This window comes from Eschscholzia californica, unplaced genomic scaffold (genome assembly GCF_041429995.1).
Source record: "Eschscholzia californica isolate CP2 unplaced genomic scaffold, dmEscCali1.0.p SCAF_2, whole genome shotgun sequence".
Taxonomy (NCBI): domain Eukaryota; kingdom Viridiplantae; phylum Streptophyta; class Magnoliopsida; order Ranunculales; family Papaveraceae; genus Eschscholzia; species Eschscholzia californica.
In genome coordinates this window covers 38,529,895-38,544,120 of record NW_028238309.1, presented here as the reverse complement: position 1 = coordinate 38,544,120, position 14,226 = coordinate 38,529,895, and the positions used below count along the sequence as shown (strand labels likewise).

Below are 14,226 nucleotides of genomic sequence, written 5' to 3'. Positions count from 1 at the left end.
GCTCACAAATTCTTATGGTTAATCTCTACATCAATCCTCTATCTTCTCTATCTCTTCTTTGATTCTCTATTTCTCTCACTTTATTTTTTAGATGTGGTATACAGGAAAAAAAAGTTTCTTAAAGATTTTTAATGTTTAATTCATAGAAGATATATGACGAAGATGATGAATATGAAAAGGAATAAAGGTAAAGAGATAAATCATTAAGGATAAAAACAAAAGTAAAGAAGAAAAAACAAAGAAGGGCAATTTCAAAGAATGGAAGTGTAACTGATGAGTCAATACGTAGAATAACACAAAAAATGTCATCTCAGTATTTATGGAAGCTTAAGGGGCCAATAAGAAAATATATTTTTTTTAATTTCAATGATTTAAAATCAATAGTATAGATTGTGATGTCAACAAATCGGTAGAAAATAGTAACGAGTCAAATTGTAAGTCATTATAAACCTACGGAGAGGAGAATATAGGTAGGTAAGAAACAATTCTTATTTATTAAAGATGATGGATGATGATACAAGCAAAGTATCAACATAAAACACACACACCTTGTTACATAGTACTAATTAGCTAGATGAAAGACAAACACTAGAAAGACTCTGACTGCTTAAAGCTTAACTACACATAGCATCCAGCTCCTTATTTCATTTCCCATATAAATATAGTATGTATTAACCTCAAGGTCACATAATATTAATCCACTACTCCAAAATCAAGCTACTTTAGTAGGCATCCTTTCATTCATGTCAAGCCTACACCACCCTGCAACATTTTATACAACAGAAATAAGTTAATTTAGTAGAATTTCTTACTGATCTTATAGATTAATGATGATCTTAGAGAGAAAGACAGAGAGATAAATAACATACTTGGAACAGTCGGTGGAGGGGCTGATCTTGTAAGGGATGTTAACACCACATTTACCAGGGAGAGCAACAGCATTACCCAAATTGATACCAGGGATGCTTCCTGCTGCTGTCTTCAAACACCCACATGCTGCCTTACAGTCAGGTGTGGTTGATGCTGCTGCCAAAAGTCCCTTCACTCCGGCACAGCAGCCTGCTGGTACTCCCCCTCCGGACTTGAGAAAACCCACACAAGGGGCTAACTTGCTTGCCACCAATCCACAAATCACAGCACCTTCATTGGCTTGCTTTGGATCTAAGGTAGGGGAGAAAGAAGAAGGGTTTGGGGCTTGGAGCTTGGAGTTTCTTTATCTTTTGTTTATTGTTCTTGGTGTGTGGGAGTTTTCTTCATTGGCTTGCTTTGGATCTAAGGTAGATTTCTATCTCTCTAGGGCTTGAATAGCCATTTTTATAGATGAACCTAGACAAATTGGATGAAACTACAAACCCTAGATGTTAGTATTACTTGAACATAGACTAGGGTTCTTGACACAAATATATATACTAGAAGTAGTAGATTTATATTCCTACAAACTTATTTTTTTTGGGTCTCTTTGAATCTCATCTATGTGTTAGATTTTGAGATTATTTGCTATAATGACATACTTGATGAACCATACAATCTTCATTTACATTTTTATGCTAGATTCATGTATTACAATAATAATTAGGGCTAGACCTCTTTATTTGCCATGATTTTAGTATATAACTCATATAATTAGATGTCTCTCACTATTGGACAATACTCTTTTTATAGATACATGAACATGTGCTAAAACTCAACATGATATGAGAATTTTAGGCTATTATCATCATTGATTCATTACTTGCAAACATTATAAATATGAAACTCGTATGTCGTAACATACTAATGAATATGATTTTGATTTATGTATGTTGTGGTGTGATGCTATTGTATGTGTGTGATGTGATGGAGTTGGTGGAGGGTTGTGAGAGTCTTGTGGTTGGTTCGACCCTCTCTACCGGATGTGATATAGGTATGGAGCGTATGGGGTCGGCGCTAACACAATGGATGACCTTGTGGACCACACTCTCATACAACGTAGATACCAACTTGTCACATTGCTTTTGGTTGTTTATTACAAATGGTGTGATATTATGTATGTGTGACGTGATGGAGTTGGTGAAGGGTTGTAAGAGTTATGTGGTTGGTTCGACCCTCTCTACCGGATGTGATATAGGTATGGAACGTATGGGGTCGGCGCTAACACAATGGATGACCTTGTGGACCACACTCTTACATAAGGTGGACACCAACTCGTCATGTCGCTTTTGTTGTTTGTTACATATGTGGTACACTTTATTTCTAATGGTCACAACTCGGATACTATGCTTGGACATCTTTACATGATATGTGGTTGTCTATTTGTTTTGGTAGCTCTTGAAACTGTCTATTGAGGCATTAGAGGTTTCGAAATCTACTTGTTGGGGTCTGACCCAACCTTTTATTTTTCAGGACAAGGAAATCGGGAAGTGCCACCTGCTTGAGTCATAGTTAGCCTTGGAGGAGTTTCTTTAGTGGTTTTCGGTCTTTCTTTAGGTAGTTATTTGGAGTTGTATCTCCTAAACACTTGGTGTTATTTATGTTTTATCTTGTCCGACATTTGTGTCGATGATTTAGAGACATCCTGTGAGTTTTGAGAAACTTGGTAAAACTTTATTAGATGATTTATTGTTACTTTTTGAGCTTCATGTTCGATACTATTTGTCTCCTTGATGAGTATATCGTATATGTTTACTGTTCTGCGGAGAAATGCTTTAAGTTTAGGGATTGTGTCTAGGGCTATTAGACAGTTAGAAGCAGTAGTGGCACTTTAATATTTCCTTGGTTTTTGTGCGTGACATTAATTTAGTTTATCTCCTTATTCTTATCTTGATTAGATTCATGGACGGAGATGGAGTTATTGGTAGGGGACGTCGTAGTGCTCGCATCCGAGGCCGAGGTACAGGCCGAGGTGTAGGCAGGGGCACGGGCCGAGGTACAGGCAAGGCGATAGGTCGAGGAGTCCTTGCCGAGGAAAGAGGATCAACAGGAACTGTGGGTACAACGGCGCAGGCTGAGAGCAGTGCAACTCCAGTTCAAAATCCGAATGGAGGGGCAACGGTGACCATTGACGCAACTGCATTGCAAGATTTGATCAACATTGCAGCGGAGGCTAAAATGCAGGAGCGAGATCGGGTTCAGGTTCCAACACGGGAAACAGGAGGTCTTGTGGTACCGGTGGTGAATCAGAGACCACCGACTGAGATGACTTGGGTGCAACATTATCACCATTTCACGAAGATGGGGCCACCTGTATTTGATGGAACCGCGGGACCTTTAGGAGCACATGCATGGTGCCAGAAGATGGATAAGATTTTGCAGAATCTCGAGTGCTCAGATGTGTATAAGCAGAGAATGGCAGTGTTTCAGTTGGAAGGAAATGCCGCTTCTTGGTGGGATACAGAGGCTCGGTTAGTAGATCCTATGGCTATGACATAGACACAGTTTAAGGATGTATTCAAGGCAAATTACTTTCCATATTCAACACAACAGAAAGTATCAAGAGAATTTCAAAATTTGAAGCAGGGAGAGAATCAGACAGTCTTAGAGTATGAGCAGGAGTTTCATCGACTGTCATTGTTTGCAACTAACTTGATCCCTACTGAACAGTATAAGATTGAGAGGTTTGTGAATGGGTTGTTACCTAACATTGCGAGACAAATCATGGGGCAACCTAGTTTTGACACTTATCAGAAAGTGGTGACCTGTGCTAAGGCACAAGATGACTACATTCAAGAGATGAGGAAGCAGAGGAGTGGCAAGGGAGAGATGGGACATAACCAGAAATGGAGTGGTAATAACAACAAGAACGGTGGTAAGAATCGAAGTGACCGCTATCATGGACAGCGTGATGGCAAGAGGCCTCGTACAGATCGGGATGATAGAGCAGTGGTAGCAACTGGTGGACAACCAGAACCACTGAATGGCAACTGGGGAAGACAGAGAGCTTTCCAGGGAATTTGTTACACTTGTCATGGGCAGGGTCATAGAGCAGTTGATTGTCCTAAGAAGAATGAGACTCGAATTGGTAATCAAGGGCGACAACATGATCATAATCAACAAGGGAGGTTGCAGGGACGGGGTCAGCAGCTGCAGTTGAATGTCGTAGTTCCTAGGGATGTTGGAGCACCTGCTGAGGTGGTTGAAGGTACATTTCTTATTCATAGTAATCTGAGAAGAGTATTATTTGATCTTGGTGCCATGGGTACATTTATTTCTACTTCTTTTGTACGCACTTTGCCTATTGTGTTAGATCGATGTGTGAGCCCTTTTGTTGTATCGTCACCTTGGGGTGGGTCTATAGTGATAGACCACATTTGTCGGGGGTGCATTATTAAGTTAGGTGAACGAGAGTTTGCTTCAGACCTCTTTGTACTTCAGTTAGTTTACTATGATGTCATCCTAGGCATGGATTGGCTTGCTTCATATCATGCACTTGTGGACTGTTTTGCCAAGACGGTCACATTTTCTCTTCCGAGTGAAGAGGTGTTGGTTGTGTCTGGACTTACGAGACAAATGAGGGAGATGAACTTGGGTAACGTGGAACTGATAGAGCATCCGGTGATGGGTAAGACGCTAGAGATGATTGATGTGGTATGTGAGTACCATGGGGTGTTCAGCGATATACCAGGGTTGCCACCACGCAGAGAGGTTGACTTCTGCATAGAGTTGGAACCGGGTACTGCACCGATAGCTAAAACTCATTACCGAATGGCTCCAGTTGAACTACGTGAGCTCAAGGACCAGATTCAACAGTTACTTGACTTGGGTTTCATACGCCAGAGTAGCTCCCCGTGGGGTGCGCCTGTTTTTTTTGTTAAAAAGAAAGACGGGTCGATGAGGTTGTGTATTGATTATAGGGAGTTGAATAAGGTTACTGTGAGGAATAAGTACCCTTTACCGAGGATCGATGACTTATTCGATCAACTGAGAGGATCTAAGTGGTTTTCGAAGATTGACTTGAGATCAGGGTATCATCAGTTACGGGTTAGAGAAGAAGACATTCCTAAGACTGCATTTGTGACACGTTATGGTTCTTATGAGTTTTTGGTTATGCCTTTTAGTTTGACTAATGCTCTAGCAGTTTTCATGGATTTGATGAATCGGGTATTTCGAGATTTCTTAGATAAGTTTGTCATCGTATTTATTGATGATATCCTTATCTACTCTAGAACTAAGGAAGATCATGAGGATCACTTGCGACAAGTACTAGAGAGACTGATGGAACATCAGTTGTATGCTAAGTTCGAGAAGTGTGAATTTTGGCAAGAAGAAGTAAAGTTCTTGGGTCATGTTATTTCTAGCACCGGAGTATCAGTCGACCCTTCTAAGGTCGAGGCAGTGCTTAATTGGAAGCAACCCACATCTGCGACGGAGGTTCGTAGTTTTCTGGGATTGGCTGGATATTACAGGCGGTTTATCTAGGGGTTCTCGAGCATTGCAGGTCCTTTGACGAACCTAACTAAGAAGGAAGTTCTGTTTCGATGGTCTACAGAGTGTGACTTGGCATTTCAAGAACTAAAGACGAGATTGACTACTGCACCAGTTTTGACCATTCCTGAGGGTGGTGTTCGGTTAGTGATTTACACTGATGCTTCAATTCAGGGTTTGGGTTGTGTTCTTATGCAGAGTGATAAGGTGGTTGCCTATGCTTCGAGGCAGTTGAGACCGCATGAGCGAAATTATCCAACTCATGACTTAGAGTTGGCAGCTATAGTGTTTGCTTTGAAGATTTGGAGACATTATTTGTACGGAGAAAAGTTTGATCTCTTTACCGACCATAAGAGCCTTAAGTATCTATTCTCGCAAAAGGAGTTGAACATGCGCCAACGCCGATGGTTAGAGTTGATGAAAGACTATGACTTCTCGCTACAATACCACCCGGGTAAGGCTAATGTAGTAGCTTATGCATTAAGTCGACAACCAAGGGGTATCATAGCCGCATTGATGATGAATGAGTGGAAGATGTTGGAGGATGTGGCAACGTATGACATTGATATGGTTGGGTCAGGAGTTGACTCGTTATTTCTGGGTAGTATGGTTGTTAGACCATCCTTACTGAACCGTATTGTGGATGCACAAGTTAACGATGAGTGGTGCCAGAAACAGGTTTCGTTAATGCAAGAAACTGAAACTGAGTTCAGTACAGGACAGGACGGAGGATTGAGATTCCAAAGGAGGTTAATTGTACCGGCAGATCCATTCTTGAGACGGGATATATTAGACGAGGCACATCGGAGTAAGTACACTGTTCATCCTGGTGGTAACAAGATGTACAAAGACTTGAAGAGGCAATATTGGTGGTCCGGAATGAAGAAAGATGTTGCTGAACATGTGAGGAAGTGTGAGGTGTGTCAGATGGTGAAAGCAGAAAATCGACATCCATTGGGACTTTTAGAACCGTTGCCTATTCCAGAGTGGAAATGGGAGAACATATCGATGGACTTCATCACAGGTTTACCGCGTTCGAGTCGAGGCTTTGATGCCATTTGGGTGATAGTTGATAGGCTGACTAAGTCGGCTCACTTCTTACCAGTGAAGACGACAAATAGTGGAGATCGACTGACACAATTTTACATTAAGGAGATTGTCAGGCATGGAGTTCCAGTGTCTATTGTGTCAGATAGAGATTCATCCTTTACTTCTCGGTTCTGGAAGAGCTTTCAAGCTTTTATGGGAACATCATTACACTTTAGTACAACCTTTCACCCTCAGACCGATGGGCAGACAGAGAGAGTCAGCAAAGTACTCGAGGATATGTTACGGTGCTCGATACTAGATCTTGGTGGTAGTTGGCAAGATCACTTGCCCTTGGTAGAGTTCGCATATAATAATAGTTACCAATCTAGCATTGGTATGGCTCCTTTCGAGGCATTATATGGGAGGCCTTGTCGATCACCATTATGTTGGACAGAGGCAGGAGATGCTAAACTAGAAGGACCAGAGGTGATTCGGGATACTTCTGAAAAGATTGCATTAATTCGGAGCAGGCTCAAAGCAGCTCAAAGTCGTCAGAAGAGTTATGCTGACAAACGACGTAGGGATTTGGAGTTTATCGTTGGAGAAGAGGTGCTATTGAAGGTGTCACCTATGAAGGGTGTTTTGCGGTTTGGTAAGAAGGAAAAATTGGCTCCCAGATACATTGGACCTTTCAGAATAGTGGAGAAGGTAGGCAAAGTGGCTTATCGTCTTGACTTGCCTGCAAGTTTGGCAGGAGTGCACAACGTATTTCATGTATCGATGCTTCGGAAGCATGTGAGAGATGAGGATCAACATTCGGTGGTCGACTACCATGATTTTGAGCTCCAACCAAATACATCATATGAAGAGGAACCAGCTCGCATCGTGGATCGTAGAGAGCATGTGCTTCGCGGAAAGACTATTCCCATGGTCAAAGCTCAGTGGAATCATCACAACGATAGAGAAGTTACTTGGGAGCGCGAGGATGATATGCGACTTCGTTATCCTCATCTTTTCCTCTCATCAGGTTCGTTCAATTTCGAGGACGAAATTTCTTTTTAGGAGGGGAGATTGTAGTGCCCCTATTATTTTAGGAGGTGCCTATAGCATCAACCCTTTATACCCTCCCTAATAATAGCCCTACTGCCAACACTTTTACCATTTCCTTTCTTTCCCATACAGCCGTGAGTTGAGAAAGAGATGGGGTATTAGGTTTTAGTGAGAGAAAGTGTGGAGGAAGGGGAGAAAGAAGAAGGGTTTGGGGCTTGGAGCTTGGAGTTTCTTTATCTTTTGTTTATTGTTCTTGGTGTGTGGGAGTTTTCTTCATTGGCTTGCTTTGGATCTAAGGTAGATTTCTATCTCTCTAGGGCTTGAATAGCCATTTTTATAGATGAACCTAGACAAATTGGATGAAACTACAAACCCTAGATGTTAGTATTACTTGAACATAGACTAGGGTTCTTGACACAAATATATATACTAGAAGTAGTAGATTTATATTCCTACAAACTTATTTTTTTTGGGTCTCTTTGAATCTCATCTATGTGTTAGATTTTGAGATTATTTGCTATAATGACATACTTGATGAACCATACAATCTTCATTTACATTTTTATGCTAGATTCATGTATTACAATAATAATTAGGGCTAGACCTCTTTATTTGCCATGATTTTAGTATATAACTCATATAATTAGATGTCTCTCACTATTGGACAATACTCTTTTTATAGATACATGAACATGTGCTAAAACTCAACATGATATGAGAATTTTAGGCTATTATCATCATTGATTCATTACTTGCAAACATTATAAATATGAAACTCGTATGTCGTAACATACTAATGAATATGATTTTGATTTATGTATGTTGTGGTGTGATGCTATTGTATGTGTGTGATGTGATGGAGTTGGTGGAGGGTTGTGAGAGTCTTGTGGTTGGTTCGACCCTCTCTACCGGATGTGATATAGGTATGGAGCGTATGGGGTCGGCGCTAACACAATGGATGACCTTGTGGACCACACTCTCATACAACGTAGATACCAACTTGTCACATTGCTTTTGGTTGTTTATTACAAATGGTGTGATATTATGTATGTGTGACGTGATGGAGTTGGTGAAGGGTTGTAAGAGTTATGTGGTTGATTCGACCCTCTCTACCGGATGTGATATAGGTATGGAACGTATGGGGTCGGCGCTAACACAATGGATGACCTTGTGGACCACACTCTTACATAAGGTGGACACCAACTCGTCATGTCGCTTTTGTTGTTTGTTACATATGTGGTACACTTTATTTCTAATGGTCACAACTCGGATACTATGCTTGGACATCTTTACATGATATGTGGTTGTCTATTTGTTTTGGTAGCTCTTGAAACTGTCTATTGAGGCATTAGAGGTTTCGAAATCTACTTGTTGGGGTCTGACCCAACCTTTTATTTTTCAGGACAAGGAAATCGGGAAGTGCCACCTGCTTGAGTCATAGTTAGCCTTGGAGGAGTTTCTTTAGTGGTTTTCGGTCTTTCTTTAGGTAGTTATTTGGAGTTGTATCTCCTAAACACTTGGTGTTATTTATGTTTTATCTTGTCCGACATTTGTGTCGATGATTTAGAGACATCCTGTGAGTTTTGAGAAACTTGGTAAAACTTTATTAGATGATTTATTGTTACTTTTTGAGCTTCATGTTCGATACTATTTGTCTCCTTGATGAGTATATCGTATATGTTTACTGTTCTGCGGAGAAATGCTTTAAGTTTAGGTTTTCATGGCGGCCGACGTGGAAATCTGGATTTGGGGTGTTACATGCATATCTTATTAGAGTAGGACTTAAGGAAAGAGCTTACTCAAATCCACCTCCATGCTTACCTTCTTGTTATGATATTGTTCTCAGTGACTAAGAAATTCGTATCGGTTTCCTAACTATCTTTCTACTTAGAGTTGAGTTCAGGTGGCAAAGCCCTTTCAGTTCCACCTCTTTGTTAGCTCTATCCTGGGCTTGCTTGTGGGCATTTATGAGGCTTATATATGTGCGCCGCGTGTTCATTTGTACATTCTCCCTCTCAATTTTTTCTCTCAAGTCTCGTTGGGCACAACCTAATTTCTCACTCTAATAACCAACTAAAGAGTATTTTTTTTCTCTCTCTAAATTTTTGTAACTAACTGTTTTCTCTAACGACTTCCTCTCTTTTTCAGATTTATTTGCTTTTTCTTTTTATTTATTTTCACACATTTTTCTTTCTCCAATATCAACCAAATTTTTCTCTCTAAGTTTTTCTTTTCAGATTTTCTGCTTTTTTTAATCTACATCTTCTTTCTTTAAATATTTTCATTCATTTTATACTTTCTTTCACTACAAATATTTTATCTCTTTAACTACTTAATTCTCTCTAACTTTCTGTTCTTATATTTTTGGATATTTTTTTAAAGATTTCTAAGCTTCCATGTATGTAAGAGACAATCGTAAATGTAATGCGCATAAAATATCGACGCAAAAATCGTTCGGCATTTGAAAGTGTCTTAGACATAATCAAATGTCCTATACATTCCTTCAAAAATTTAAGTTTTAATAAAAATTAATATGACAAAATCTAAATATACTTTAGAGAATCAAATGTTTTATACCTTTCTTCCCAAAAGGTGTAGGACATTTGGAAAATGTATAAAACAAAATGAAATGTGTTTTTTTTTATGAAGGAAAAAATGAAATGTGTTGTATACAACAAAATGTACATAATGAAATGTATTGTATATATCATTATGTTTTTATACACTTCCAAAATTTCTTACATTTTTTGGGAAGCAAGTACATGACATTTTGTTCATGTCCTATACATTTTTCAAATTTCTTCCACTTTTTGGAGAGAAAGTATAAGACATTTTATCATTTACACTTTTTAAATTTCTTATACTTTCATAGGAGAAAGCATATGACACTTTGTTGCGTATAATACATAATCAAATGTCATATACTGTACATATGATTATTTCATATAGACTTTTCAAATTTCTTATAGCTTTTAACAAAATTAACATCAAAATTGTTAACATCAACAAATGAATTACAAAAGCAATCCCCTTTTATCATCATCATCAACATCGTAGCACCAAAAGAGAAAAAAAAAACAATTCTTTCCAATATCATCATCATCCTCGTACACACAAAAAGATAAAAAAAATATTTCATCTTCAAGTCATCAAATCTAAAATTTATTATATCATATGTCGCACAGAAAACTCTAAGTCTAACAATGAAGATCTGTAAGATAAAGAAATGTAGAAATAGAAAGAAAATAAAATTAATAAAAATAAATAAATTTGTTCATGAAAAAGATCCTTATCCGTTTAACAAAACTATTCCTCGTAATTTTGATGTTGAGACCTTCAAAATCTGTTAAAAATAATATTTTAAATCTCATAATTAGTGCTTCATCGATTTGTATAAGAAATCATGCTCGTTGTTGATGGGTACTTTGTCATGAACGGTAAAAGTTGTAACATCTTCGCAAGCAAGATTTCTCCATGAATATTTGTTTTCAGAAAATCAATTATTTATTTAGGGAGAAAAATATTGTAAAAAAGTTTTTTGAGAGAAAAACTATAAAGTTTTGAGGAATAGAATTTTTTGAAACCTTCATATTTGTTAACAAGAAAACAAAATCTATCAAGAACATTTTTCTTCTTGGATGGGACAAGATGTTAATACAGTTTGTCATTTTTCCTCTGAAAAGGGAAGGTAAATTGTGCTATGGCCAAATTTCGGTCTTCTTTTTTTACAGAAAAGACCAACACTTATTGTTTTAACTACATAGGGTCAGTCAACAGTTGGTAGCCCAAGTGGTTCCAAGGTGTTGACATAAATTCCAGAAACCTCTGGAGGTCCCAGGTTCGAATCCCAAAGAAGGTGGAATCTTTGATTATTTGAATGGAGATTATTAGGGTATAAATAATGTAGTGTAGTTGGGCTTTAAGCTTTTATCTAGTTGGACTATAGGCTATAAGAGTTTGAGTGGAATATAGGCTAGGTCATGTTAGAATTTGAGTGGTTTCACGACAATGTAATCGATTTTCAAAAAAAAACTACAGAGGGCCCGGTCGCATTATGTTTTTTTTTGTTGGATTGAAAGCCAATTTGGGGAAGTTTAATTTACTATTACTTTTTCAGAAATAAAATACATGATGAGATGGCAAAATTTGATGGAGTAGAAAGTAAGTAGTGGATTAATAGAGTTGTTGGAAGATGTGAAGTTTGGAAGAGGAGGAGAAAGAGATAGTAAATTGACAAGACAGGGGTATTGGGTCAGCCTGTATAACCCAGCACCCCACCCATTCCTCTATGTGACAGACAGTACACCTCCAATTTATTTCCCATCGCTACTTTTTTTTTTTTTTTTTTTGGTTGAACTATTTCCCATTGCTTCTTCAATCTATAATTCTATGAACACTTTTTCCCACAAGTCCATGGGTTAAGCCCTAATCCAATTTACTTGCGGACAATACTATTGGCTTGTTTTTATTATCTCGAAATGTGTATGGTTAGATCAAATGAATGCAGGTAGGTTAAGCAAGAAATTTTCTATCTCCTTTCACACTATCGTTAAAAGGGAACCATTTGTGCCCTACGCCTCTACTCCTCACCTATAACCCACCTGCATCTTCACTTCGCCCATTTAACTTATCGTTAACATTTAACTTATCGTTAACAAAAGAAAAAAAAACTCATATGAAAATGATTGAGCATGCCACATCATTTTGTTTAGTTAATGGACGTGAATGTGATGATATAGACGATAGGACTAGGAAACGTACCAAGATTTTGGTCGACCAAAACTAACTACCTCAATCTAAGTAGATTTTTGGACTAAAAAATAAACTTTGAGTCCCAAGTCAATCTCGATTGACAAAGTCTTTATTCCCCTGAGGTTTTTTGTTATGCAAATTTAAGGGCCAGTAAGAAAATAATTTTTTAAAGAAAATTTGAATGATTTAAAATCAATAGTATAAATTGTGCTAGGAAAAAGCAGTAATAGCTAAGAAGCAATTCTTATTTATTAAAGATGATGGATGATGATACAAGCAAAATATCAACATAAACACACACATCTTGTTACAAAGTACTAATTAGCTACATGAAAGACAAACACTAGAAAGACTCTGACTGCGCTTAACTACACGTAGCATCCAGCTCCTTATTATATATGTATTAACCTCAAGGTCGCATATTAATCCACTACTCCAAAATTAAGCTACTATAGTAGGCATCCTTTCATTCGTGTCAAGCCTACACCACCCTGCAACATTTTACACAACAGAAATTATAAGCTAATTTAGTCGAATTTCTTACTGATCTTATAGATTAAAGATGATCTTAGAGAGAGAGAGAGAGAGAGAGACAACATACTTGGAACAATCGGTAGAGGGGCTGATTTTGTAAGGGATGTTAACACCACATTTACCAGGGAGAGCAGCAGCATTACCCAAATTGATACCAGGGATGCTTCCTGCTGCTGTCTTCAAACACCCACAAGCTGCCTTACGGTCAGGTGTGGTTGATGCTGCTGCCAAAAGTCCCTTCACTCCGGCACAGCAACCTGCTGGTACTCCCCCTCCGGACTTGAGAAAACCCACACAAGGGGCTAGCTTGCTTGCCACCAATCCACATGTCACAGCACCTTCTGCCTCATATGGCATTGTTGCCACCAGTAACATACAAGCCAAAACCAATCCTACCATCTTAATTAAATATCCTCCTGATGCCATTGCTAGCTAGTCAAACACAAGATTAATTACTAGTATAAATTTCTCTCTGAAAGGAAATGCTACTAAAGATTGATGAGTGACTCTACTAGTTGTGATCTCTAGGGTTTATATAGAGACGGGTGGCACAAGGAACTACGTTGTTTCTCTCTCTCTCACTCACTCTTTCTAGATCCTATCTCTCTCTGTACGAGTGGTGGGATGGGTGGTAGTTGGGCACCATTAAATGATGTTCCCTCTAGCTACATGTCGATATCTATGGAGTAACTTGTTATATTATTACACTTCCAAATCAATCAGGAAATTTTGACCTGAAAAAAAGAAAGACAGAATCACACTCTTATTTTACAACAGTTATAAAATACATCCTCCTAATGCTATTAATTAATCTTCCACCCAAAATGTGTTTCTTTTCCTAGGTGTTGGATTGAAACCAATTTGGGAATTTTAATTTACCATTACTTTTTGTCTTTTTGAGTAATAAAATACATGAGATGCCAAAATTTGATGGAGTAAAAAGTAAGTAGTGGATTAATAGAGTTGTTGGAAGATGTGAAGTTTGGAAGAGGAGGAGAAAGAGAAAGTAAATTGACAAGACAGGGTATTGGGTCAGCCTGTATAACCCAGCACCCCACCCATTCCTCTATGTGACAGACACACCTCCCATTATTTCCATTGCTTCTGCAATCTATAATTCTATGAACACTTTTTCCCACAAGTCCATGGCGCTCGGTTAAACCCTAATCCAATTTACTTGTTGACAATACTATTGGCTTGTTTTTATTACCTCGAAATGTGTATGGTTAGATCAAATGAATGCAGGTAGAAGATGTACAGTACCATATTTGTCTTCTATTTCTCAAATCTACTTTAATTTTTCTCTGCAACACGTGTCCCCCCAACATTGTCCAAGTTTGAAATTTCAAAGTTGATACAGAGAGGGGAGGGCCCAGTCTGAACTGCGTCGGTGGCTCAGTATTAAATGCTATCTATGTATCAAATCAACCTCCCCAAATCTCACTCTCAAGTCTCAAGTAG

At 38.4% G+C, this 14,226-nt stretch overlaps 2 protein-coding genes across 3 annotated transcripts; one reads left to right on the top strand and one right to left on the bottom strand.

Annotated features, from left to right (window-relative positions):
• Nucleotides 1–471: 471 nt before the first annotated feature.
• LOC147557754 (non-specific lipid-transfer protein 1-like) lies at nt 472–13,252 on the bottom strand. Of its 2 annotated transcripts, none has more exons than XM_086659359.1 (2): nt 12,833–13,252; nt 472–762 (listed from the first exon to the last, which is right to left on the bottom strand). In XM_086659359.1, exons 1-2 carry the CDS (start codon nt 13,189–13,191, stop codon nt 753–755), a joined length of 369 nt encoding a protein of 122 aa, XP_086515485.1. In that variant the 5' UTR covers nt 13,192–13,252; the 3' UTR covers nt 472–752. The 2 variants fall into 2 exon arrangements, with proteins under 2 accessions (XP_086515485.1, XP_086515484.1); XM_086659358.1 differs by lacking the exon at nt 472–762 and adding an exon at nt 12,459–12,722.
• Nucleotides 1,175–3,496, top strand: LOC147557755 (uncharacterized). Its single transcript, XM_086659357.1, has 2 exons — nt 1,175–1,277; nt 2,808–3,496. The coding sequence occupies exon 2, from the start codon at nt 2,812–2,814 to the stop codon at nt 3,406–3,408; it is 597 nt and encodes a 198-aa protein (XP_086515483.1). The 5' UTR covers nt 1,175–1,277; nt 2,808–2,811; the 3' UTR covers nt 3,409–3,496.
• Nucleotides 13,253–14,226: the final 974 nt, after the last annotated feature.